Consider the following 25,795-nt stretch of genomic DNA (forward strand, 5'->3'; position numbering starts at 1 on the left):
CTTGTAGGCAAAAAAGTGTGACCCAGTTTCTTGTTCCATGACTGAACAATTTGCACAGCTCTAAATATAAAACTGTTGATAACATATCCGTATTTGTTGCAAAGGGAGTGTACTGCATGAACTGCACAGGGCAGCAACAAAGTTGTATATTTCCATCCATACTGCAAAAACTTATTTTAAATGTTGAGAGAATCAGGCACAACTTTTTTTTCATATCCACATACAAACAAACATGAATGCCTATGCTGTAATTATAAATATATTTGTGTTATTTATAATCATGGCACTACACAGTGAAAATCACGTCATTTCATTTTTCTTGAAAGAGTAAGAATAGTATAAGACAATATTGATATAGCATATCCTTTTGCTGTCCGACTTAATTTTGTTTCAATGTGTTTTCAGAAATAATAATCTTATGTAGTAACATTGAGTCAATAAACTGTAGAGCTATCACAGAAGCATATACTCTGGTCCTGGTTTTGACCTCAGCATGGTGCAGATAAGTAATTCCACTGACATCACTGAAGTCTCACTGATGTAAGACTAGAATTACACCTACTGTATATCTTCTGCTGCAGCCTAACACATATAATCATTGTATATAGCCCAGTATAGTGCTCCCCCTGCTGCATATCTCAAAGCACTTGAGAGTCATTATGATCTTCATTTTATAGGTAGGGAAACTGAGGCACAGACAGAGAAAGTGATTTGCTGAAGGTCATCTAGCTGATCACTGTTAGCTGGGGACAATACCCACATGTTCTGACCCTAAGCTTGTACCCTATCTGCTGGACCCTTAACACACAAAGTGAATTCCACTCCTGTCTGCCTGAACAATTAGCACACTGTATAGACACAAGAAATTTGGAACCAACTGTCCACAAAAGTCCATTCATATTAACTGAGCAAGGCAATATTATAACCAAAGAGAGGTTTTTTTAAGAAATAATAGCATTGACAGTAGATAATAAATGCTACTTTTTATCAGATCTAATTTTACTATAATAGTATATAGTCCTTAGATTGTTTATTACTACATGATATATTACTTTAAGCCCTCATGGCTATTCTAGACAATACTTTAAACACTCAGAGTTTTAAAAAAATATTTCCATTACAAATATTTTAAAAATATACTTATCCTAAAAAGCTGTCCAGCACTATTCCAAAAATCTCTTGTAGCAAATGTCTTTTTTCATTTTAACAAAAATATCTACCATTATATAGAAGAGCTCAAGTGTTGACAAATCTATAATACAGTCAAAATATCTTAGGGCCAGATTCCACTCTTGTTTATACAGTTGCTAGTCTGGAGCATGGTGTTCATTTCAGTTATATTAGTCTGGTATAACCAGGAACAGAATACAGCCCTTAGTGTTTTAAAATGATTAAATGGACTGGATTCTGCAATAGTTACTTATGCCTAAGAATAACAGGGAAGGGATTTCCTTTACTACACTGCATTTAAAATGCAAAAGAATGTTATAGTTAGTATTTGTGCCATGACCATGAGAGGTGTCAGGCAGCTGCTGTACTGCAGTTGATGACTCAGATCTAGAACAGTGTTCACTTATAGAAACCATTTCTTTTTTTTGTCTGAATGATGCCTGTAACTGTCTTTAAATTGAGGATGAATGTATACAGAGAACATTTGTAAAGAGAAAATGCAACCTTCCTATAATGCTTTCTACAATTCCAGGAATCATTTTAACATCACTTTGTTATTCTGAAAGTTGAGCGAGTTTACTAGAGCATCCCACTACTTATCTCTAAGGAGGACGCTATTTAAAATTGTTTCCATATTTCCAGCTGAAATACTCCCACATAGTCAGTACTTTTCAAAGTGCATTTACAATGATCTCTTAAGCACTTATGGGAATCCGCAACTGATCAAAAAACAATCTGGAAACTGTCAGTCTTTCAAAACACTGGAGCTTTTTTTTTTTGCCATTCCCCCTTTTTCCTCCAAACCCCAAATTTAAACGCAGTATTTGATTAAGCATTATAGAAATCAATCCAGTCTCACTGCATCAGGTTACACAGGTAAGCAAAACTGCAACAGTCTCAGATGCAAACTGTAATTCCTACCCATGACCTTCATGAGATTAGACTGGAACCTTATACGTTGATTTCATTTAATTCATATTTAAAGCTTTTACTCTATTTGTTTTCTTCCTAAACTTTGGCTACTGATCTAGTAACTTATAAACCAAGACAATTTAAATATATAGACTAAATTCAGTCCTCGCTGTCGTCTTCATCATCGTCATCTTTACTGGGAGCACATCTTTGGAAGCAGTGTACTAGAGTTGCTAAGAAGAAGCTTGATAGAATAGCAGCAATGGAGACTGCGACTCCAGAGAAGATGATGATAAAAAGGTCCGTCAATGACAAACTAAATTTGCATTCACTAAAGCTGACCTCAGATAATTCATTCAGAAAGATTCTTCTATTTTCCACAGGCAGGGAACACTGGATTTCATGTAGACCTGCAAGAAAGAAGAAAGGGAAAAACCAGAGGAATATTAATGAATCCTTCTGTTGCTCAGGACAGAGACCAGTCGGCTGAAGAAAAAAGTCTGAAGAAAACAATTATTTCTAGATTCATGAATTTATATACAATTCAGGAAATAACTGAACAAAATCTGACATGCTCCAAGGGCTGCTACATATGCCCCCCAAATGGCCTCTGGAGATTAAGTTATTTCACCTTTAGCCTTTGAGATGATCATGGATGACCTGGGACCATGATTTTGAGGATTTAAATATGAATGTTGAACACGTGACTCATCTAAATCTGGACACCCAGAAGCACTTCCCCAGTATGGCATCTAAGCATGCATTCTGACTTCAAAACAGGGTTACACTCAGGCACGTGCCAACCCTTTCTTCCTCCCTTGCACTCTGACTTTCACAGGGGGAAATCCAGGAATACGTTCCAGAGGAGAGAAATGATGAATTCTGACCAGACTTCTGATCTTGACAGTGAGGAAATCAGGGCTCTTGAATATGCTGCAGCACACATTTGGAGATCAGTTTTCACAAAATCACGACAGCCTTGAGCTGGTCCTCCACACGTATCACCTTTTACAACGCTTTGGGGAAACCAAATGCTTTTCCTTTAAGAATAAGGACCTGCAAGGTACTGCCTGGTGTTACTCCCCTCGATACTGATGTTCCACACCTTAGTACCTTTTATACTACCTTTTGCAGGCACAAAGCCACACTTTTCTTCTTATTCTGATCAAAACCACAGGTTAGGGTACTTGCCTGTGATCTTCTTTCACCTTTTCTCTCTGACTCTGTTATAAGGTAAGCTGACTGGCAGATATTATTCCTCCATGCATTATTGAAGAACACCTGGAGCTCAGTTCTTTATAGTGAAAGCAAAAAAATCCAAATTTAAAAACTGATGAGATTATAGTTTGGTATTGGTCAGTAAAAACACACAATTCACTGTATAACCCCACTCCTCCATGCACAGCAGGGGAAAAAAGGGGATTATATTATTGGGGCTTGGATGGAGCAAATAATGAAGTGAATTAACTCTGTATGGCTGTTAGCAAGACAGGTTTTATCTTGCTATTGAGGATATGAATGTAAAAGGGAAATATGAGAATTGAGTATTAATGACTGGAAAACTGCTGCTGGTTTATTTGATACACGCTTTCCTTTGTGCGCTGCCAAACGCAGACTGGGCCCCCGGTTTTGACTCGCATTGTTGTGTGTGCACAGCGTACCAGGCACTTCTGCCACGGCTCCACCATGTAAGCACTGCGTCGCTTTGTGCGAGGGACACACGATAAGGTTTCCTTCTGCTTTTGTGACTCCTGCTTGTCTTGTGGCTGAATAGCTACACAGTATGATGTTTTATCAGTAGGCCCACCGGGTTAGTAGTGTAAACCTGAATTGTTACCTGGATCCAGCCCAGGTGTTATGTTGACTTGAGAGGAAGTTTTAGCTGATTTGAGAGGGGGCCCAGCTAAGTCTGCTAGGGACCATTTATCACTCTGACTTACCTGACCCTGAAACGATGATGATCACACTACATTTTGATCCCTAAAAGCCATCCAGTATCTGCCTTATTTGTCGAAAGTTCTGCTGATTCCCTGTTTTTCATGTTCCTCTCACCCACAACATGATGCAAGCTGCCAGCAGAACAGCACAACAGCCAGCGTGCCCAAGGCTGAACGGTTTCCTCTAGGCAAACTGCCACCTGAATACATGCTATAATTTTTCTCTAAGCCTGGAGTGTACTGGAGATACGTGCCAGATGGCGAGGCAACTTGCTTGGCAGACCTTTGAAACCTCCTGTCTATGGGCTTAGTCAGGAAGATAAAGGAGACTGGGACTTGCAGTATGCAAATATATCATGTCCCGTACGCAGGCTGACACACAGGAGCACTCGTGTGTCTTTGTACAGAGTTTGATTGCAAGGTGAGTTAGAGTTGCGCACCGAGTCCATATTTTCTTTTCACAAAGACTTTGGAATACCCAAACTGGTCTGGTCCAAGGAAATATGGCATCTAAAGAAACTCCTTTTCAGTTGTAGCCAACAAATGAAAAAAATTTCCATGCAACTTTGTTTCTACAAAACAAACCACTATAGTAACTGTTGAGAACTTACAAGAACCACTGTTTTCACAGCAGCTGTGCCATCTTCACCACATGCCGAAAGAAAGAGCATACAGGTGACCGCAAACCACTCTACATTTTCTATTTCTGGCCAGTTGCAAAAGAAATTGTCTGACCTGTGAGCTTTTAAAATGATCTCTGTGCTGGAGGGGCACTAAGCAGCCTTAGTGAGCAGAAGTATCAGATCTAAGCTAAAATACTGTATTTTTAGACAATAAGGAAGGAAACAAAAAAGAACATATGAGAGAAAGAGAGAGAGAGAAAATTAAGACTCCAAAAAAAAAAGATTGTTCTAAGCAGTTTTACTTCCCGCATAATCTGTTTCTAGAAATAACTCAGTACGGTAGCATCTGCCAAGGATTCTAGAGAGGGATATGTAAGAGACGCATTACCAATCACTTTGCCATGGGTCAAAACTGACCCTTTAGGCTCTGTTCCTGCTCCCAGATGCTTTCACCCCCATCACAGCACACAATACAAAGGGAAAAGAATCTGCAACGTACCAAGTCACACAGAAGATATCTTGTGCAATGAGAATCAGTGTACTGTAATGATAGTGAGTCTGATTACAAAATAAAGAGAAACAAAAAGCCCTCCTCCATGTAGCCATTGGTACTAGAATCTAGGTCATGTTCTCAAACCAAATGGATTAGATGGGAATTTTCTACTTGCTTTATTCTCTGACACTCCAACGTGCTAGCTTAGCCTCAAGTTTCTGCAGAGTTCTTAGGCATTGAAAATAAGATGCCAAAGGGCAAAATACAGTGTCATAAACCAGTAGAGGCCTTGCCAGCTCCCAGTCACAGCCTCACCCACCCTGTGTATGCACCATCTTCTCAGCAGGACAGAATGAACCGACCTCTTCTATCCACACACACGGCAGTCTGCTAAAACTGTGCTGGAAGTAACCTAGAACAACTGCCGAGCTCGGTGGAAGAGCATGTCAGCGACCGAGGGAGAGAGAACATTTATTATTCCATCCAGTTCAGTGAACTGGGTATTTTGCTGCACCGTGACACTGTTGCAAAAGCCAATAGAGTCAAAAGGAGTTTTCCTTTGGACTCCAAAGAGAATTTGGAACAGACTATTTATCCATAACAGTAGCAAGACCAGCAGCTTTATTTCTGGTTCCACTAGGAATTTCTCCTCCCAAAGCTAATGCAGTGGGTGTTGCACCATAGCTACTAATTGCTTTCCTGAAAACACTAACATGCAGGTCACACGTACATCTGTTTAAAATATACAAACAATATCATTTCATCTGCTTCCTTCCATAGCAACATTACTTTCTTCACATTATTTTAAGGTAGGTTGCCCTTATCATGGTGAAACTAGACTCCAGCATGTGCAGAGAATCGATATTGTGTACTCCAGCTGTCCCATTACGTACACACCTAGAGGTGCCTAGAGAATAGAACCCAATTTTGTTCTTTTCTTAGGCAGAAAGTAATCCCAGGTCATCGTGCACCCTCTGCATGAACAGTGAACAGAATGGCCTACATAAAGGGATGAGTATTAATTAGAAGTTTTTCCCTCTGGGTGATTCCACCGCATATAGAGTAGCTCAATCAAATTACCTGTCCCCCCACACAAGATGCCTGGAGGATAAGATAACGCCATTTAACTTTGGTGCTCTACTTTCACATGTTTTGACCACTTGAATGGCATTGATTTCTATAATATTTTAGAAAATTTTCTGTAAAACCCCATTCAATTTATTTCTTAAAAAAATAAAATCAACCAGACTTCCTGAAAAAGGGTATCTCAAGGAAGTCTGATATTTAAATCTTGGCTGCAGCAAGAAAACCTTCAATGATAGTTATACATCTCTTATTGCTCCCACAATACATTCAAAGAGTTGCTTCTTCACACCAAACAAATCTGTAAGTGAAATAAGTGCGTTTTTATAAATATGTGGCTTATATTACTTTGTTCAGGGCCATCACATTATCTGTAAAAACTTCAGCTGTCCCGAGGTCAATGCCAGACGTTCTGCATCTTTCTGCCATGTCCTCTGAAGAGGCAGATGTACTACGTTGGCAAGCTGCAAGCTGTTGCTTGCTTTTGAACTGGGAATGCTTTGAAGTCCCAGTCAAAGGCCACGTGCTAGAGTCTGTATAGACATGTCTCTTGACACGGAAAATAAAGATGAAAATATAGGTCTGTACCCTAGAGGAATAGGAATAGATAAGCTAAATAACATGGGGAGTGTGAAATTGCTGGAGCTCTAGAACCGTATCTTTAAAGGAAGAGGCATGCTTTGAAGAGAGTCAAGATACATGTTGTCTTTATAAAGAAGTGATGCAGAAGGGTTCCAGGGAAAGTTTTTTAGTGAAATCCCCAAATAGGCTTTGGAAGAATACGACTTTGAGATACCTTACTATTAGAGGCTGTTACACCTCCACAGAATCTAGGACTTAAACCTGGACAATAAACTGTACTTAAGCTGCAGGTAGATCTTAAATAAATGATTTTACATTTGATTGTGTAGAAGGACTATGCACAGGCCTACTTGTCTTGCAGAGTCAGAGGCTGAAATACTTTCCCTGTTAAAAAGAAACTCTCAGAAAACAGATGCAGCCTGAAACCAGTCTATATAAAAATACATACAATTAATTTCATTGCAAATTAGTGAACACAACAGACCTATAACCCCAAGTTATGACTGTCCTGATCCTCCCATCTCAAGGGAACATAAAGGTACCAAGTTCCTTTAATGTTCTGCTGGCATTTTGCAGCCATGATTCGGCTCTGCTGGGCAGAGGCACCGTTTGGCCAGCAAGTTTCAAACACCCCCCCAGCCACCCTGCAATTGCCTGCTCCTGGACCTGCCGTGGGTTCTCCCTAGACACCTCGAGGGGTGACATATTGCGTTGTGCCTTGGTTTTACGCTCCTCTAGCTGGAGAAAAGCAGCAGGAGGCATCGCTTACCCCCATGTTTACTCGACTCTAATTTGAAGGACTCCATGTGTATTTCTGTCTTTACTTACTCCTACTACTTGGGATTTTTTAATATCGGTATCAACTGCATCTTTCATTGGAAAACTTCTGAAATCCATTCTTACTTCAAAACTCTGGTCTTTGCCTGTTAACCCTCTAGAGCTGGGAAATCTCTATTTTGGACACTGAGTTTAAAAAAAATACAGATATTAACTATATATTACACAGTTTCCTAACATCCAACGACATACAATGGTATGAGATAACGCAAATGCCCCCTAATATATACACTGATACATATCAGAAATACGTCCTGAAAAGTGTTTATGGGTTGTCTGAGAGCAGAAAATAAGTGGGCTAAATATACATGTTCATTACAGTCTATACAATAATTGTAAAAGGACTCTAATATGCTATTTTAGCTTCTCTGGGAAAAGTAAAACTGATATTTGCCCCTTTAGCTGCTCTTGTGTCACATTGTAGTTCAGAGACTCAAAGTGTTTAAATGTGGCATTTTATTTCTTGTATGGTATTTTGCCTCCAGCTATAGTTCTCTTCAGTCTACTTAAATGCTGTCACTAATGTTTTAGATGTGTTAATAAGCAGTGAGAGAGGCATTGGCTCTGAAGAGAGATAAAATTTCATTAGAATCTGCCTCAAGGTATCAGAAAAACATGGCTAAAAACAAAAAAAACAAAATAAACCAGAAAACCAAAACTGGAGCCTGTATTTAGACCCCTAAATAAACTCTTTAACAGCCAAGTGTCCCGGAAACTCATAGATTAACATTAAAAGGTATTTGACAGTTTGTCTCAATGCCTAAATATAAGTTAAGGCTTAACATCAGATGCCCACATCTGCAAATTCTGCCTTCGCATCTGCAAATGTGGAAGAGGAAAGTACTCCAAAAAACCCCTAAGATGGAAGGAACAGAGTGAAAAGCCAATGGCAGTCAGATCATTTTACTGAAAATAACCAGGATACCACATCATATATTTAAATATGCATATATATAGAAACAGATTTGATGAGCTTGTTGGGGAATCTTATTTCTGTTAAGACTTCTGCTTGAACAGAATAAAAGCTGCTGAATGCGTGAGATGTCTCAGAGCTTTTAATTCCTTCCCGAAAACTGGATATTATGTTCTGTACTAGTGATGTGTTAGCATGTGCATGATACTCAAGGAAGAACTGAACGGCTGTAATGGACAGAACAGTCTGTCCTTTTTAGCTGAAGCTTGCTCTACTTCTATATTAGTACACGAAATTAAGGCAGTCTTCTCCACACAGCAGACGAGTAAATAGGTACAGATAAAGAATTTTAAGACAGGAGGCCCTACAAAAACATCAGTTGTTTCACTGGCTTTCAGTTAGGTTAGAAGGGCAAATGAAACTTGTACTCTCATGTAATTATGATGTTTTTTTGAAGCCAATGTTTACCATTTTCAGTGAGCCCACAGGGGCTACAGTAAGGGCCTAGATACTGAAGCAAGATGTTATGTTTTATTTACAGAATAAATTTAAAATATCTTAGATGGGAACAAGATTACAGAAAAATCTCTAGAAGCAAGAGATGATCACCTCATTGCAGTCTTTCAAAACTGGCTCACAAAAGTCATTCCATTAGTCTCACTACACTGATTCATTTCTAGATCTAAGTGCTTTCTATCTAGTACTGAATTCAGTTTGAGTTTCCTGCTCTAGAAGGCTGCTCACAGTCATTTTCACCTGCTCTTGATTCTTTCCTACCTTTGCCTTCCTTCCCTCCTATTCTCTTGCATAGCCCATCTTTTCCTGGAAGCATGTCACTTTACTGGGGAGATACTAGCTACAGCAATTCTTGAAAGTCAGCTAAATAGAATTTATATCAGTACTGGCATGTTAAAGAAATACCCTTCGGGTCTCTTGAGGGTTTATGAAGTCTTGTGCACACAGTTTTCTAAAGTGGAGCAAAGAAGAGGGAAACATGGTCCTGGCTATGGCTGTTGTGTGGTCACATGGGATTTGCTGCCACCAATGAATTTTCTTCCAGTGAAGTTCAGTGATTACCTTAGCTTAGACCACGATTCTGCAAGGGGACCCAAGCTCTGTCTTCTTTAGGCATCTGTTACTAGCTCTGCTAGTTCTAGCGGCGTGGATGTAAATGGAAGTATGCGGGAAGACAGTGCACTGATACTGTGCCAGCTAATCCTGTCTGTAACAGTAAATCCAGCACTGAGCACAGTCCTTGCCTAAACTTGTGCTACTTTAATTCCAAATACTCAAAACCCTTCCTTTATTTATAACAAGGGCAGCATAACCTATTTGGAATTCTGTGGCTGGCCAATTCTGATCGAATTTTTTCAAGTCTTTCTGGCAATATCAAGGTGCACTGATCTGCCCACAATGCTCAGTCTAACCCTTCCCATTAAATTGCTACAAGTCTTTGTCATATTGTTTTAACAAAAAGGGTATCAAAATCTATCACTCATGCAGTGCATGGGAAGTGAAGTAGACTACGGATTAAATGCAAAAGGTTGAGCACGCACTGATGCATCTAGTGGGGAAAAAAGCACAGACAATGACTATTTCTTGCAATCTCAAACTCAATACAACTTCCTGAAAAGGTTTTTCACTGAAGAAAGAAAAAGAAAGGGAAAATGAGGGCAAGATGATAGTAAGGAGACATTACAGTCACACTCCAAGGAATAGTTAAACTGATTAAAAGTAACAATAAAAATGCATTAGCCATTAGCAAACAAGGTCATACTAACAGCTACCCAAAGTTCACGGAAGGTAAAAATCAGCAGAGACCTCTACAAAAGCACTGAAGTTAATATGGCCATGGCAGACTGCTAGTATTCCTTTGATTACCTGAATTTTATCTCAATCCATTCCCTTCATCAAGACTGGATCCCTCAGAAGGGCTCAAGAAATGTCTTCTGTGGTGTTACACACTATGATTTTTAAATAGCATCTTTCACACAAGACTTCTCTTAAATCTTTTTGTATTTAAATGCTGAAATGGCAGAGCTAGAAGAACCTGTTGCACCAGCAACAACTTTTTGCCAGATGAGCCCCGAGTTTCAGATAGTATTACTGCAAAAATCATGTGAAGAGGCGAGTCTAGGAAGGAAAAGTGCAATTTTAGCTGAGATAAAATGTGAGACAGAGCACAAGCTCTGAAAACAGAAGAAAGCTGTTCCATATAGTAGAAATTGCTGAATGTATTTTTATAGGATTTATAACCCCACTGAGTCAGAATATGCAAGAAATCTTAAAGTGACTCTTGGTCTTGAAAAAATGAAAGGCAAATTTCCTTTAACTTCACTGAAAATCAAAATTTCAACATATCATATCTGAAAGTTAATTAACTCAACCTGTAACCATCTTTCCCTTTATTCAGTACATCTTACTTTTAGTTGCATTTTTCTTAATTACTTCTGTCAGAGGAGTCCAAACTCTCTTCTTCCTTCTCTGCTTTCCTGAATCCCCACTTCACAGAACTTCAGCCTTGTCAATCATTTTTGGTAAAAGCCAAAGAAGATGAAGAAAAAGGATACTACGGAGCAAATATAAGCAAGTAGAGGAGAGAACATAATCACATACATCTCACATACAAAGTTTCCTTGAATTCCTCAAACAGCATGTTCAAGAACAACCTAGACCTTTGTCCTTTCACTTTTCATTCTGTAAGTTTGCATCTTCCCTTATGGGGTAAAGCCTTCCATGAAAGATACCTATCTTCTCTGAAGACCCAGAGGTCTTGCATCAACTTTCCTATTTCCATAAATTTATCCAGTATTCTTAAGCACCATGCTCTTCCTAATGGGAAGCCTTTGATACATGTCATCAGCCACCATGCTGCCATTCAGGCTTACCAAACACTTATAAAATCAAATTCATCCTTGCACAGAAAGTCTTTAGAAGTTATATGTATATGGTTGGTTTTCACCCATAGCAAACACCTTCCCTGGAAGGTCTTCCCTGGAAAACAGTCTCTGTTGTGTACTCTCCACTTATCACCATTCCACTTCACTGACTGTTCCTTTGACTACATTTTTGCATTATACAAATTAAGTTTTTAATCAATTATTAATCAAATCAGAGGGTAGAAATGTAGTGTCATTCTGGAGTATGATGAAAATTGTTTTTAATACCTTTTTACACATGTAAAAATACATTTGCTTCTTTAAAGCAGGTAAAGTGCTGAGTTTAATTGCAAAACTTTTAGTGCAGATCCTTAGTAAGTCTGCCTGCATATCTAGCTTGAGAGAATATTCACTTATTGCCAATTAATACTTCATTTTGAAATTTAGGTTGGATGAACAAATGCTGGAATCTAAAGCGATTCAAATCCCAGCTGTTTGCGTGAAGTGACAAAGTTGGATTTGCAAAGGCAGCACAGCTGGGAAGAGGCTTTACAGTCAGCTAGTCAGACAGGTCAGCATAAGTTATAATTTTACAAGCTTTTTCTGGTAGCATGCCAGAAAGAAAATGGACCTGGCTTTTGCAAAACTAGTGAGTTGGAGTATGGCTTTAGTTCAGATCACTGAGTTTTCCAGAGGCCCAGACTGCAGAGAGACAGTTTCAGGACCAAATATTGAAATTTCAGTTCATATTGACAAAGCTTTTTTTTTTTTTTTGTCTCAGACATGCAAGCAGGGCACATTAAACTATTTTAAGCGCCATTCGAAGTGAAGAATAAAAATTAATTCCTAGAACCTAAATCTGTCAATGTTTTCCTCCAGGCCATTTTTCTGTTTCTTGCTACCATTTCTGAATCTTAAAGGACTACTGCAGTACAGTAACACTTGAAAACTGGAGCCATGGATCACAGTTCAGTCTTTAGCGGCAGCCACTAACTCTTTAGAGAGAGTTTCTTTCTGGCTTGGGCACATCCTTTCCTTTCTAATCCATTCTGAGCAGAAGACACAACAGGGTACAGAGCCTTTAGGTTCTTTGCGGTGCCTTTGTACTTTTCATATAAGGGCTGGGGATCACTGGCGAAAGTTACTGTCAGTCACTGCTCCACATTCTTTCCCTTCTCAGTAAACCCAGGTTACTAAATTTGCCATTAAAAGGCTGGGGAACTTCAGTCTGTTATGGAACAGCTCTGCATTGTTAATCACAGCCTATTCTCAAAGAACGTAAAGAGAAGAAAATCCCCAGCCAATTCCTTTTTCCATTCTGCTGTTTTCCATTAGTACAGGCCACACAATGCAGATGTTTGAGCTGCTACAGAATTATAAAAGTATGCAGCCAACATAAGTGAGCTTTTATCTTGGGCCCTGAAAATGCATGTCCCTATCTTTCTCTTTTGCAGTGTTTCCAGGCATAATGCTTGCTGCCCTACTTATCTTGATGTGCTTGCTGCAAGAATACCCTCCTCTGTCTCCAGTCTTGCTGCAGTACCTTGAGGAGTCTGAATGCTGAATCTAAGCGAGTTGCTCTTTCCCTCCCCCCAGAGAAGCTGTGATATCAGAAAGGCCAAGTGAATACTGCTTTGGACAAGTATAACCAGGCAAATACGAAGATGATTAGTTCCTAATGGGTAAAACATTTTGACATCACTTGAAATTGTGAAAAACAGGTATAAAATGCAATCAAATCTCAACGGTAAGATTTAATTTTACACTGACTTTCCAAAAGTTGCTTCGAAAGGTCCTCAATTGCAGCCATTGGTTTTAAAATGTCATTGAGACAGTCTTTCTTTTTGGGGTTTGGTTTTGCCCTCACCTCCTTGAATAATGCTTTTCTAGTTTATTATAGGAGACAGCCAATATTTTTGTGGCAGTAGCTCAAAACAGGCAATGAAAATGCTGAATTTGCACACTTTTGCATACATGCACTAAATTTCACTCATATGACTGCAAAGAAATCTGTGAACCTGCTCCCAGGAGTAAATGCAAAGCATTAGGCCACAGGGGGAAAAAGCCTCTGGACAAAGAAACCAGCCTGAACATTTGCACCTTACCTCCCCGTCTTCCCAAATCAAATCAAGCTGAAACTCTGGAATATCTAGATGGACTGGCGATTTTTCTTTTTTTTAAGCTACTTGGCTAAAAAAAATCATCTCATTATTTCAGATGAGATAAAATGCTGTGAGAAAGAATCTCTAACCTTGGATGACACTGAGGAACACTGGCAATACCATGGGAAAGCTTAAATCACTTGAGATTTCCAGACATAAGTTCAGATAAACTTAAAAACACCGACATGGCAGAAGAGAAAAGAGATGGGCTGGGACAGACTTTCAGACTGAACAGACTGAGTCTGGATAAAGGGGAAGGAGCTAGTTCATTAAAAGGGAAGGAAAGAAGGGCAGAGTCAAGGGTCAGAGAAGGAAGAGAATATGATCAGAGCTTTTGCTTACAGAAAGCTTGGGGAGCAAGGAGTTAAAAAACAAATGAAACTAGGTCGAAGAAGAGGTAAAAGGAATTTGGTGTGAAGGCAGGGGGAAACTGAATTAATGTTTGTCTCAGAGTCCGCATGAGAGATGGGCAAATACTTAGTTCAGACAAAGAACAAACTTCAGCTAGAGCACTGGGGAAAGCAGGAGAACAGGCCCGGGTTTGGTTTAGGAACAGTAAAGACAAAAGTTGCAGCTGAAGCAGGCAGGAAAAAAAGACTTTTTCCTCTAATGACTTCTTCTCTCCTTAAACCAGCATGCTTTTTTGCAGCTAAGAATATTTAGGGCAGCCTAGATTAGTGTATTAAAATAATGCCACCTAAGGTCATGAGCATAGGAAGAGCTTAAATAAGTGATTATAGACTCTCTGGTGATCAAGAAAGGAGGAAAAAAAAATCTCTGAAATCTTTCTGCACTCACTGTGTTCTTCTCTTGCACCTGAATTCAAGCAAACACACAGTTCCTTGACCTCATCCTATTCTCTTCAGCTCTTCTTGCTCAGCCTTTTCCTTCTCACCTTTGCAGAGACAATCTCAGACAGAGCCCAGGCACCAGTGATTTCACAGCAGGTGATCCTTTGTACGTCCTCTGGAGCCTTGCAAACCTCCAAGCACAAGCAGTTTGCCTTCTGCTAGCAGCTGGGTGGCTCAATAGCATGAGTTTATGCCCTGGTGCTATGGGAGGCATGAATGGCGAGGTCACCTCCAGCTAAAGCTGGATTAAGAGAGGCTTCAGCATCAGGTGAGAAACATGGAACGAGAGTCTGGATTCCTTACACATGGCAGTTTGAATACTTTTTCCTCAAAGCTCATCTGAAAACTACTGGCCCAAATATCAGGATAAGATGTCCTGCATTTGGGGGTTTTCCAGAGCCATTTTAATTGATTCCCAAAATTGGAAACAGTGTTATTTCAATTAAAAAAAGCCACAAACAAGCTGTGGAAAAAAGTTTCCAGCACAAACTATCACAACAAAACAGATCCAGGAAAGGGTCGACAGCCACATTTGTATAAAATAGGGAATGGGGAGTTAACTCTTCCATGCAGCTTTATAGAAGATGAATAAAATGAGAGAAAAATCAGTTCTCTTAAGGAGCTGGCACAGACTATTCAGCTGTTCAAAGGGCTTATTGTAGGAAATATATTTACCAGAGAGAAACCAAAGCCTGGAAGAGATCCAGTTCTGGGCTCACCAAATTTGAAAAAGCTCCTTTCACTACCTATGTAAGTTTAGTCTATAAATCAAAACTATTACAGCTTAATTTTTAAATTTTATTTCTTAACTGGGAGGAGGACAGTGCTGCTAAAGAGAAACCAACATCATTTTAATGGACTCCCAGGTTCAAAGCATGTAATTACAGTTTGACCAAAACGCCGTTTGGGTCACTGCAGGCAGCACACTCGGACAATTTGACCAATTGACTCTTTCCCTCCGAGACACACATACAAAGCAACACACAGACTGCACTGTAAGCCACTGAGTTTTACCTTTCTGGAGCTTGGATGCATTCTCCTGTATCCAGCTGAAAAGATTGGCAAAGTCACAGTCACAGACCCAGGGGTTGCCCTCCAAGCGTATAGTCCGCAGGGAGGGAAGTGCTTCTAGGGCAGCCACATTTAGGCTTTGTAAGTTATTGTCATTCAATTCTAACACTTGGAGCTGTTCCAGGTTCTCAAAAGCAGCCTCATCCACATCCGCCAGGTTATTGTTCCCAAGGCTCAATTTTATCAGTTTTTCTGCTGATTTGAATATCCCAGCATCAAGCTGTGTTAAATTATTGTAGCTTAAGTCTAAATACACCAGTTTGGTAGAACTGCTAAAAGTGCCCTCTTCTAAAGAGGTGAGGGAGTTATTCCTGAAGTCCAAATAGACTAGATCTCCATAAAATATAAAGAAATCAGCTGGTATTGCCTGAATGTTGTTATCAGCTATAAGAAGTTTCCGTACATCCAATGGAAACGGATTAGGAACACTGGGGAGTCCTTGATCCCGGCAGTCTATAGTGTGGTAGTCCATACAGCTACAGACAGCAGGGCAAAAATGGCCCACGGGTAAGAAAAGCAGGCAGACAAAGACAGAAAAAGGTAGAAGGCAGAAAGGAAAGCATGGCAACATCGTCAAGGATTTGAAAGCTGTGATGAGCACCACTTCTAAGAGAAGGACATTTTGCTCAGCTGAGCAGCAGTGCCTGGTACTTGTGTGTGTGTGTGGTTGTATCCAGGAGATCACATATCACAGATCCGATAGCAGCAGCCTGGAGAGGGGGGAGGGAGAGGATGACTGAAGGAAAGAGGGAGGGAGGCAAATGTGAGGATTTACACTGTCAGAGAATTATAATACTGTAGAACGTAAGGGAAAGAGCGATGATTGGGCAAACGAAGGGCCTTTCAAAGGACTCCCTTGTTTTTGTGAGCTAAAAAAAGCTGAGAGCCTCTTTGCATATCTGCTGTATATTCCAGCAAACGGGAAATCACACCTGATCCTGCGACTCTGACAGCAACAGCTTATGCTTCAAAAGCCCTTCAGGTAATGAACCCTGATGAAATCAATTATTTGGTATCTTTTCATGCCCTGGCATGTACCTGCATCAGTGATCACTGCCCTACAGAAAGGCAGGCGAGGGGCAGGGACCTGGTTAAGTGCTAAGAACCGTTTTCTCCTTCATTTCAAAACAGGGAGCAGAAGAGCAGCAAGGGGGGAACCAAAGACAAGGAGCACTGACCTGTGCCGTTTCTGGATGCCTTCTCAGCTTTTAGTGACGAGCACGTTCACCCTATTTAAATATGACACTAATTATCTCTTAATCAAGGAGTATAACCTACTGTAGCAACAAGGAATATGGTCTCAAAGGTGAGCAGTTTTCTAGTTTAATGACCAAAACAGCTGCTTTCTAATATGGCAGTGGTAATGTCCACAGTGCCAGGTGAAAGCATGAGTTGTGGGTCAGATCTTCAGCTAGTTTAAACTGAATAGATTTACTTCATCTTCAGGGGTTTGAAGTATTTGAAAACCAATGTGCCTGCCTCCCCTGGCACAGCAGCGATGATTTTGCAACACAGCATCTGTGTTTGTGACACATCCCCAAATCCACACCAAGACATGTCCACTGCCAGATGCAAGCTTAACTCCATCCCTCCTCTTTGTGCACATCCTGTAAACAGACAGAAATGGGACTCTAGTGCTTGGGCCACACATGGACTATGACAGAAGATTTTCTATAGATACAAATAGTATTTGGGCACCTAATTCCTGAGGGTTAGAGCCAAGAAACTCAAATACTTTTGGAAAGCTCATTCTTAGGTCAGAGAAAGGCCAGTAATCTTGATTTAGGAACATTTTGTAACTGAATTGAGAGCATCTTTCATCTAGGACAGGGTACGGAATTTTCCTTCTAAGATAGCCTATCCTCCCAAGATATCCGGAGTTAAATTTGAATACTGAAAGCAGTATCAGCCTCCCCTTCAGTAAGTATGTGATCCTGTTTTGCAGAAACAGGACCCTCCTCTCCTTCCCGCTTTTTGTTCAATAAGGACCCTTTTCCGTATGTAATGATCTGGAAGTGGGACTGTGCCATGCATTCTGCTACATCAGACGGTGCCAGGCATTACTGCGTCATTATGTTATTTAGCATTATTACAGATGTGTTAGAGTGAAATGCCACCATAACATCCGTTTTCTCATTCCACCTACGTTATACTGCAGAATAATTTTGCTTTGGGTTATGTTTTACAGTGCTACAAACACAGGGAACGTACCCCTTCACAGGCCTGCAGAAGTTTTTTTTTTCCGTCTGCAGGCTTTCTTGATAGCCCCAGTACTTTGATTGTGGTGCCAAAGGTGCATCTGTCATGTCTTGAATTACCTTGACTTACTCTTAAAACACCCAGGAATAAATGGGCACAGCTGCCTCTATAGATCACTAGGGTAAAGAGAAGTCTGGTTAAACTACTGGGATGATGATTTAAAATATTTACCTTTAAATTACAGAGGAAGTGGTAACTTGTTAGATTATCTCTGAATGAACAAACCGGAATCTCTCATCTGGTTGGGATTCATTAAATATATGAGCATCATCAAGCAACTCCAACTGATATTTCTTGTGCAAAATTGATGGCTTTTAAACTTATGCAAATGCTTGCTCTTGTTGTCATTTACTGTTTCTCTGCACCTCTAACTGGATTAAGATTTTTAGGTCAGAGATAAAACTATTCCTATCACCTTTAAGTAAGGAAAGCAGAATTGACTTGTTATCCTGCAGTAATGATATACTTCACTTAAACAGTGAGATGGTTCTCTATTCAGTGAGATTAGAAGAACGTAGGATTTAAGGATCCCTGTGGCTCCTCACATGCAGGCCCACCTTTTTCTATCAAATGTAAAGAATCAGAGTCTAAAATTCTCTGTTCAAAGATGCCTTAGTGCCATTATGCCTATCTCACAGGTGGGAGACTACAGACAATAAACCACAATTTGTGAAAGATCCAAGTTCATGGTAGTGGCAGAGGCAGGAATGGGACTCGGCTTTCCTAAATTCCAGCCCTTGCTCTAACTACTGCTCCTGCTGTGAAAAACAGAACCAACTTTCCTATTGCTCAGTTGCTCAGGTATATTCATCACCCTGCAGGGGAGGTGCTGGTAACAACACAACATCTTAACTTATTTTGCATACTCATAAATGCAGTCTGCAATTTCTCCACAGAATCTGTGGAGATCTCCTGAGACACAGATGAGCGTGGAGGGGTAGGCAAGAAAGCAGTGATTACTATCAAGCTCTGGATCTTTTGGGCTAGGTATCCTGTAGGTTTGTCAAACATTGGCCCAGCTCCCAGAGCATCCAGCCAAACAACACGGTTTCACTGACAACGCGTAGCAGTGTTGATCTCCAGCTACACAAGGCCAGCCGGAGTGCTTGCCATCACAGGCTGCCTGCCGTTGTCTGACACCTTTCTTGGGCGGTCTTTCATTTCTGAGAGTTTCTTCGTGACCTCTTTCTCTGTATAACATTTCCCGTTTCAGTTCTGTCTTGCTCTATTCATTCCTTGGCTATCACTTATTCTTTACCTCATCTGTTTCCCTCATAGAACAGATTCTCTTTAATCTTTTTGAAGCATCATTCCCTTTCCACACATTTCAGGCAATTTTGCATAGCAGAAAGGAGATTCTGCAAAGCTTTCTATCTAGTAAGATATCAAAGCTTTACTTGTTTAATCTTTTATTTGCATCACTAAAATAGAGTAACCTGTGTTACTATATAAAGGGTTTAAGTCTGCTATCTGCTGAGTGCATAGCACCCTCTTGTGCCCTATAGGACGCTGGCCTTTCCATAGCTTATGATAAGCTATTACCTCAACAGCTTATGATGAGCTCTTTGCAAGTTTTACTGTACTCCTGCAGTTTACCCATACTCAGCCTCATTTCTTCCTCTTTCAATAGTGTCCTAAAGAAACCCTGATTACTCCATGCAGAAAAATAAAATACATGATCTAGGTGGTTTTCTTTTCTCAAGTGCTGTTTTTAGAGGGGTGAATACCAAGATAGCAGTGCTGTCACGGAGCAAGCCTAACAGATGCACATATCAGCCCTGTGAAGCTAATGCAATGAATAAGGAAAGCTTCTCCGACTGCAACACTGTCTCTAAGCCCAGGGAGCCAAGCTGCAAACCTACCACGTGTTGCAACTCCTCTGAAGTTTGAATTTCTCTCCATGTGCATAGTTCTTCTGGCTCCTATTTGTTGCAGTAATGGGGACACTAGATCATAGACAGCCAATCGTTTTTTAAAAAGTGGAATTTGGGGGGGGGGAGGGGGACACTAAAGCACAAAGTAGATAATGCACAACTTCAAAATTTTGTCTTTGGCCTCCAGTGACAATAAGCTAAAATACAGAATTGTTCCATCGGTGAGTATTCTCAGACATAAAGATTTGTTTATATCATATGCTCCTTCAGCACTCCCTAGCAAAGCCCTCATAGCTTTATCTCATATCATTCAAAAAAATATTTGCAGTACTAAATTTTAGTTCTTATAATTTTGAAAAAGCACGAGCTTCCCAATTAGAAATTGATGCCAAACAAAATACAAGGATACTTCTCTCCACATAGATGGGATCCCAACAGATGAAATCTCAACTATCAGCCCATTTATTTATCATTCTTGCTTCCAGAATTCCCCAAGGCAAGAGGGGCAAGATAGGCTTAGAAATGTGCTTGTAAAACAAATAGGGTAACAATTTCCTAGTCAAAGTACTGTGCAATGAACTCTCAGAATTAGAGAGCAGCCTTAATTTATCCCTTTTTACAACTTCTAGAACACTGCAGTCCCAAACTTGACAGAAGCTACCAGGCTAAGTTATAATACAATTATATCTTATAAAATGCACGTGAAAAAAACAGGCCAACTCATTTAACCCTACAAAATAAGCAAGGAGTTTTTATACGCCAAATCCTTTTGCAGAGGATGAGGAAGCAAAAAACTTCTCATCCCCTCCACTCCTCTCACTTGTCAGTGCAGTAATAAGCTTTGGATTAAGACAACATAAGGATATGGCTACAAGTCAGCTTTCCATTTGAGATGCCACTAAAAGTAGTCTCTAAAATAAAATAGGGAGTGACATGCCACACTGACCCTGGAACTTCAGATTGCTGCCGGTACCTATTATACCAGAGCACCTTCCACGGTAATCTGTAGCACAGTAACAAATAACACATTCATTTCATTACCTAGTATAGGAATATATAGTTTGGGGGAAGAATGGCAGAGGTTTCATCTTTCCTTTAGAAACTTTTAGCCCCCCACTTAAAAGTGCTCAAAAATTTCCCAAAACAATTTAGAGTAATGGAAGAAAAAGAACGAACAATTAGTGCAGACATACATGAAGGGCAGTATCTCATCCAAGAAATCATTACTTACAAGAGACTGAAACTGAAAACTGTCCATCCTCATTCATATTTGTGAACAGTTAATTGAGCATATTTTTCTGTGAAGGAAGTTATTATTCCAGGCTTATGCTTCATTGAATTAAGGTACATGTTATGTCCCAGGTTGCTGTACCAGGTGCACTTGATTGCAAAGGGTTTTCCTCTTCATTATCATACATTAGCAATGTGTCATGGGAACCAATGTCCAAATATGAATGGCTAACATCAAGTTAATTAAACACTGAAGTCAAGTGCTTAATCTCTGAACAGAAATCCCATTTTTCTTTAGATATTTAACATTTTGGCTTTGGCACACTATCCTTCTGAGAAATATCTTCCCTTGCTATGACCAGACATGTTTTTATGAATACAGCCAAGGGGCACCTTTGGGCACTTTTCCCTTTGATCTTGCATCGAAGAAAGACTGAAAGAGCAAAAGAGAGAAAGAGGCAATCTTTCTTTGTCTCTTATGATTTATGAGGAACTGATAGAAACTGAAGTGAACTGAAGCTTGTATTACACCTGCCCAGTCCTTCACTGCTGCTGCTATGTCACTGGCAGGGAAATTACATCAAAATTAATCAATGTGACAGCAGCAATGATTGAATTTGAGAACTTTAGACACTGCAGTTCAGCAGCCAAATGAGTCGGGCCAAACCCCATCAAAACGCTTCCATCATCTGCTCTAGAGAAAATGTGGGTCACACAGACACTATCTTATTAGCAGACCATTTACAATCAGTGCAATCATTCATAAGAGAAGGAAGACAGTAAATCATGTGTTTCCTTCCCCCCCCCCAGAAAGTAGTTTGCAAACCAACCGCTGCAATGTAGTTAACTGCTTGCCCTCTACATATTTCACATACTGAGCCAGTATTATCACAGCTTCAGAGCAAATTAAAGGCAACTGAGAGTGAAAATTCTCCCATTGCTCCTAAGCCATTGAGCAGAGATGTGACTGTGTGTATCCACTGCTCAGATTTCCCATGCTTACAGAAACTGATGGGTCGACTCACCCAGAGTAAAAGGCAGGATCCTCATTACAGGAAAACCACCCTCCTAATCACGGTATCTCCTCTGCCAGCTAGGATTGAGAGATTTAGGGCTAGATGGATCTTTGGTATGAGCCAGAATATCTATCCTTATGTATTACAAAATTACATGTAAAGTTGGTCTCAGGTTTCTTCACAAACCCCATATATCTAATCAGATTTACCAATGAGGCTGAAAAATCTGAAAAACCGAGGGGAGATTCAGAGAATCTCAGCTATCTGGAACTCAAGTTTCTAAATAGAATTTCAGCATAAAATTTTTTGAGGAAAATTCATGAAACTCACTGACTTTAAAGCAGCAATTTGAGTTGAACATAACTTGCATAGCTGAAACTTGTTTCAGCCTGCTCCTAAGTTTCAAGCAGTGAAACTAAACAGAAGAAGTCTGAGCAAATTCTCAAAGCCCCATACTACAAAGTTTAATCCCACTCTTATGAAAAGTTAAGTAGAACGTGATTTTTAACCCATAAATGCCATTATAAATATAGCATTTGCTCAAAATACAGGAAACAAATGACTCTGGGGAACTTCCTCTAAATGTAAATCATGTGCTCCAAATTCATTCTAACTCTTCTGCAGAGAACTACTACTAAACACTTTATCAAAGCATTCCGAGGCTGAATGTGCCGCTGCGCAATCTGGCTGAGCAGAGGGTAAAGTACGACAGATGGTAACGTTCCAGCAAACAGAGGCAGAAAACAAAGTCTTAGAGGAAGGTAAACAAGAAATGATTCAGGAATACCTGGGAAGCAAATCTCTATTGCTCTAGTAGGAGATATAGTGTTTATTTGCATTCCGTGCCACCTGCAAAACCCTTTTGAGAGTTCTCTGTTCTAACAAATAGCTTTGCAACAATCAAAACAGCTTTAAAAAAAATTCATGCCAAATTACACACCCAGCAAGAAAACAGTTCCCTTTATAAACAAGGGCACAGCTAATTCAGTTGGAGGCTGAGGTCCTTCTGACAGTTCTTCAGTCTGCTTTCACAAAGGAACTTCATTAACAAAGACATTGCAAGCTGCCTTCCTTGGCTATATTAAATTAGGTTATCTGACATGAAACAACCTAATCACAATAGAGGGGAAAAAAAGGCTCGATTTTTTGACAAGACAGTCAGATGTACTTACTCCCCTTCTCCCATCTACCATGCTGACCACTACTACTGCACACTCTTCACTGGTGCAAATACACAGAAAACACATTTGCAGTAGTGGGAATTCCAAGCATCAGATGAGTGGCAAAGAAAATTATTTTAAATCCCTATATGCTCTTCACCATGAAGATGTTTTACAAAATTATAACCAAGTGCTTAAAAAGCTCAGACTGTACTTTCAAAATAGGGCTTGAAAACCAGCTTTTCAAGTGCATTGCACACATCAAATTATGTGCACCATCCCCGCAAGCATGCACTGCCACGTCTTTTAGGTTATTTCTGAACAACCAGATTTGTACAAAGTAGTTACTCCATGGAAACACATCCATTGCTTCCAAGGAACAATGAAACTAGTTTCAGACTGAAAGTGAAAAAGGAACACCAGAAACTTACGTTATGTTCAAAGGAAAATAAACTGACAGAAAAAGGGCATGTAAATATATACATTTGTGTGTCATCAATTCATGAATGAGTGTATGTGCAGTTCCCCCTCGCCTCCCTTTTTCCTTCAAAAAACCAAATATGGGTGTCCAGAATGGGCAGTCTAGTGGAAACAACTGAAAACTGGGCTTGTATGCTTTGTAGAGCTCTTTTTAATCAACAGATTTGCTAACCTTTTTAATACTGCATTAAAAAACCCTACACCTCCTTTGTAAATGCAAGAAATACCTAATTCTTCTTTTACGCCCACATGATGAACAAAACCAAACAAAACGGTGATGAAGATCCTTGGGCCAATGGGATGGAATCCCCCTCTGATGCAAAGGACTTTTTTCACCTTTTAAGTATGAAATAAATGCTGAAAAGGCCTGTACATTTTACAGTACGCAAAGAATATGTTTACAGAATGACCTGCAAATTCAGTTTAGTGATCAATGCCTTGATATAACCGTGAAGTAGCTACAGTCCTGCTCATGATAAGTGATGCTGGTCATTCATGTCTTCACTCTAAAAGAATCTTTCTATCCTCTTACAAGTTTCTCTGGCTATACAAAAGTATAGTGCCCCTTAGGGAAGGCAGCATATTTTGACTTAACATTTTCTGACATCTCACTCGCCTTGTTAATAAGATAGGTGAAATGTCAAGTGAAATTAAATCAATGAGTGCAGCTATCCCCAAAAAGCAAATATTCAGGGCCTTGTAATACTGCCTCTGGATTTGCTTTTTAAAAATACGTTGATAACCAATGCTAATTATTGCAATGACTAGCTTTCAGAACTGGTTCAGAAATTACTCGTCTCAGTAACTAGGATCTGGGGATACTCCTCCAGTACTCAGTGATACTAGACACAACCTCTAGAATTTTATTACGCTTGCACTTTGAACTGGTACATTAGTAATCGCTAGCACTGCTGCTCTAATGTTTAACACAACTTCTCTCAGCTTACATGCTGATAGTGCAGCGGTATGTAGTAGTTTTAAATACTACAACTTTAGGAGCACTCCTCATCTTGGGAGGTGGAACCATGTTAGTGTTTGGTTGCACAGTTCCAGCATTCAGCAGTTGGACCACGCTGCTACGCAGTGCTACTGCGCCAGGGTAACTCACTGGTCCCTCCCAGGTGGCAGATCTGCTTTGCATATACAACCTTAATTAGTGTTTGGATTAACTTCTTTACACATCTGCTTATACTTTCATTTAGAATTTGTGAGGAAGAGTGGCTGTCACTCTTCAGAGATTTTAAAGCTGAGAAACACCAGCAAAAGAAGGTGAAGCTCAAAATTTCCCCCCTGAGGAAAATTAGTGATGTTAATGGGCATTAGTTAGTGCCAGTGGTAGCCGGACTGTAGTTCACAGCTATCACAGCTACATCTCTGGGACCGTTCTGTGTCAAAGCTTTCACAGGCAATGTCAAAAGTAAACCAGATCTTGCATAAAAGTGGAATAAATTAAGTTTCTTAAATCTTAGAGTTGAATGGAATCCCACAGAAGAAGGAGATTTGTTTGCAGCTCTTATAATTTTTTCAGGAAGCAAATGTCAGAGAAGATGAATATAGTAAAAATATTATTCATGTGGTAACATGTGGAATGTATTATATTCTCCATTTTCTCAGGCTGTGCTATAAGCAAAAATATATTTTTAGGGATCATGGAACAGCTGTACATTAAAATAGACAAGCCAAACACATCCACTAAAACATTTTCTAGCAATTAAATAAAATGGAAATATTAAAGAACAATCTCAACTGATAATTTGTTTTCTTGTTAAAAATGTTTTCAGTTTTTAACCAGAAATTTCAATTGTTATTTTTTTTTAATTTTCTGCATAATTTTTCTCAGTATGATAATACCTTCCAAGTTTTCCAAAAAGTCATTTCCTAAAACTGAAGCTCAGAATTATCTTACCATCTAAGTAGATAATGAAAGGCTTTGATTTATTTTCTGACATGGTCACTTATATATGTAGGAGAAGCAATTTGTGTAAGTCTAGCTTCCTGCTTTTTCTTTTTCAACAGTTTTATTTGTGTTGAAAAGATGAAGATGATTTGAAGTTAACTTCTCAGAAGGTGCCTAAGCAGTCCAATTATTCAAAGCTACGAGGAACAGTGCTGTATCAGTGCCAAACGTTTACAGGAGTACCACAGACGAAGGCATGGAAGAGGCATCAAGGCACTGGTAAGTCAGCTGGGCAGTCCTCCTTCAAAGTTACCCTCCAAGAAACCACAACTTGTAAGTACGTTTGGAACCACCAACAGAGACAAG

At 39.7% G+C, this 25,795-nt stretch overlaps 1 protein-coding gene across 3 annotated transcripts in view; it reads right to left on the reverse strand.

Moving 5' to 3' along the window:
- LRRC38 (leucine rich repeat containing 38) overlaps positions 1–25,795 on the reverse strand; it is a 96,432-nt gene that overhangs the window by 26,039 nt on the left and 44,598 nt on the right. For 2 of the 3 annotated variants that reach the window (XR_010886411.1, XR_010886410.1), the window contains exon 4: positions 2,425–2,492. Coding sequence is in view for 1 of the 3 variants with exons in the window: in XM_013940002.2 (XP_013795456.1) it covers positions 2,242–2,492; positions 15,457–16,084 (879 nt within the window). In the remaining 2 variants the exon portion in view is untranslated. Of the gene's footprint in view, positions 1–246; positions 2,493–15,456; positions 16,085–25,795 lie in introns of those variants that run through there. The other variant, XM_013940002.2, reaches the window with a different exon arrangement.

This window comes from Apteryx mantelli, chromosome 26 (assembly GCF_036417845.1).
Source record: "Apteryx mantelli isolate bAptMan1 chromosome 26, bAptMan1.hap1, whole genome shotgun sequence".
Classification (NCBI taxonomy): Eukaryota; Metazoa; Chordata; class Aves; order Apterygiformes; family Apterygidae; genus Apteryx; species Apteryx mantelli.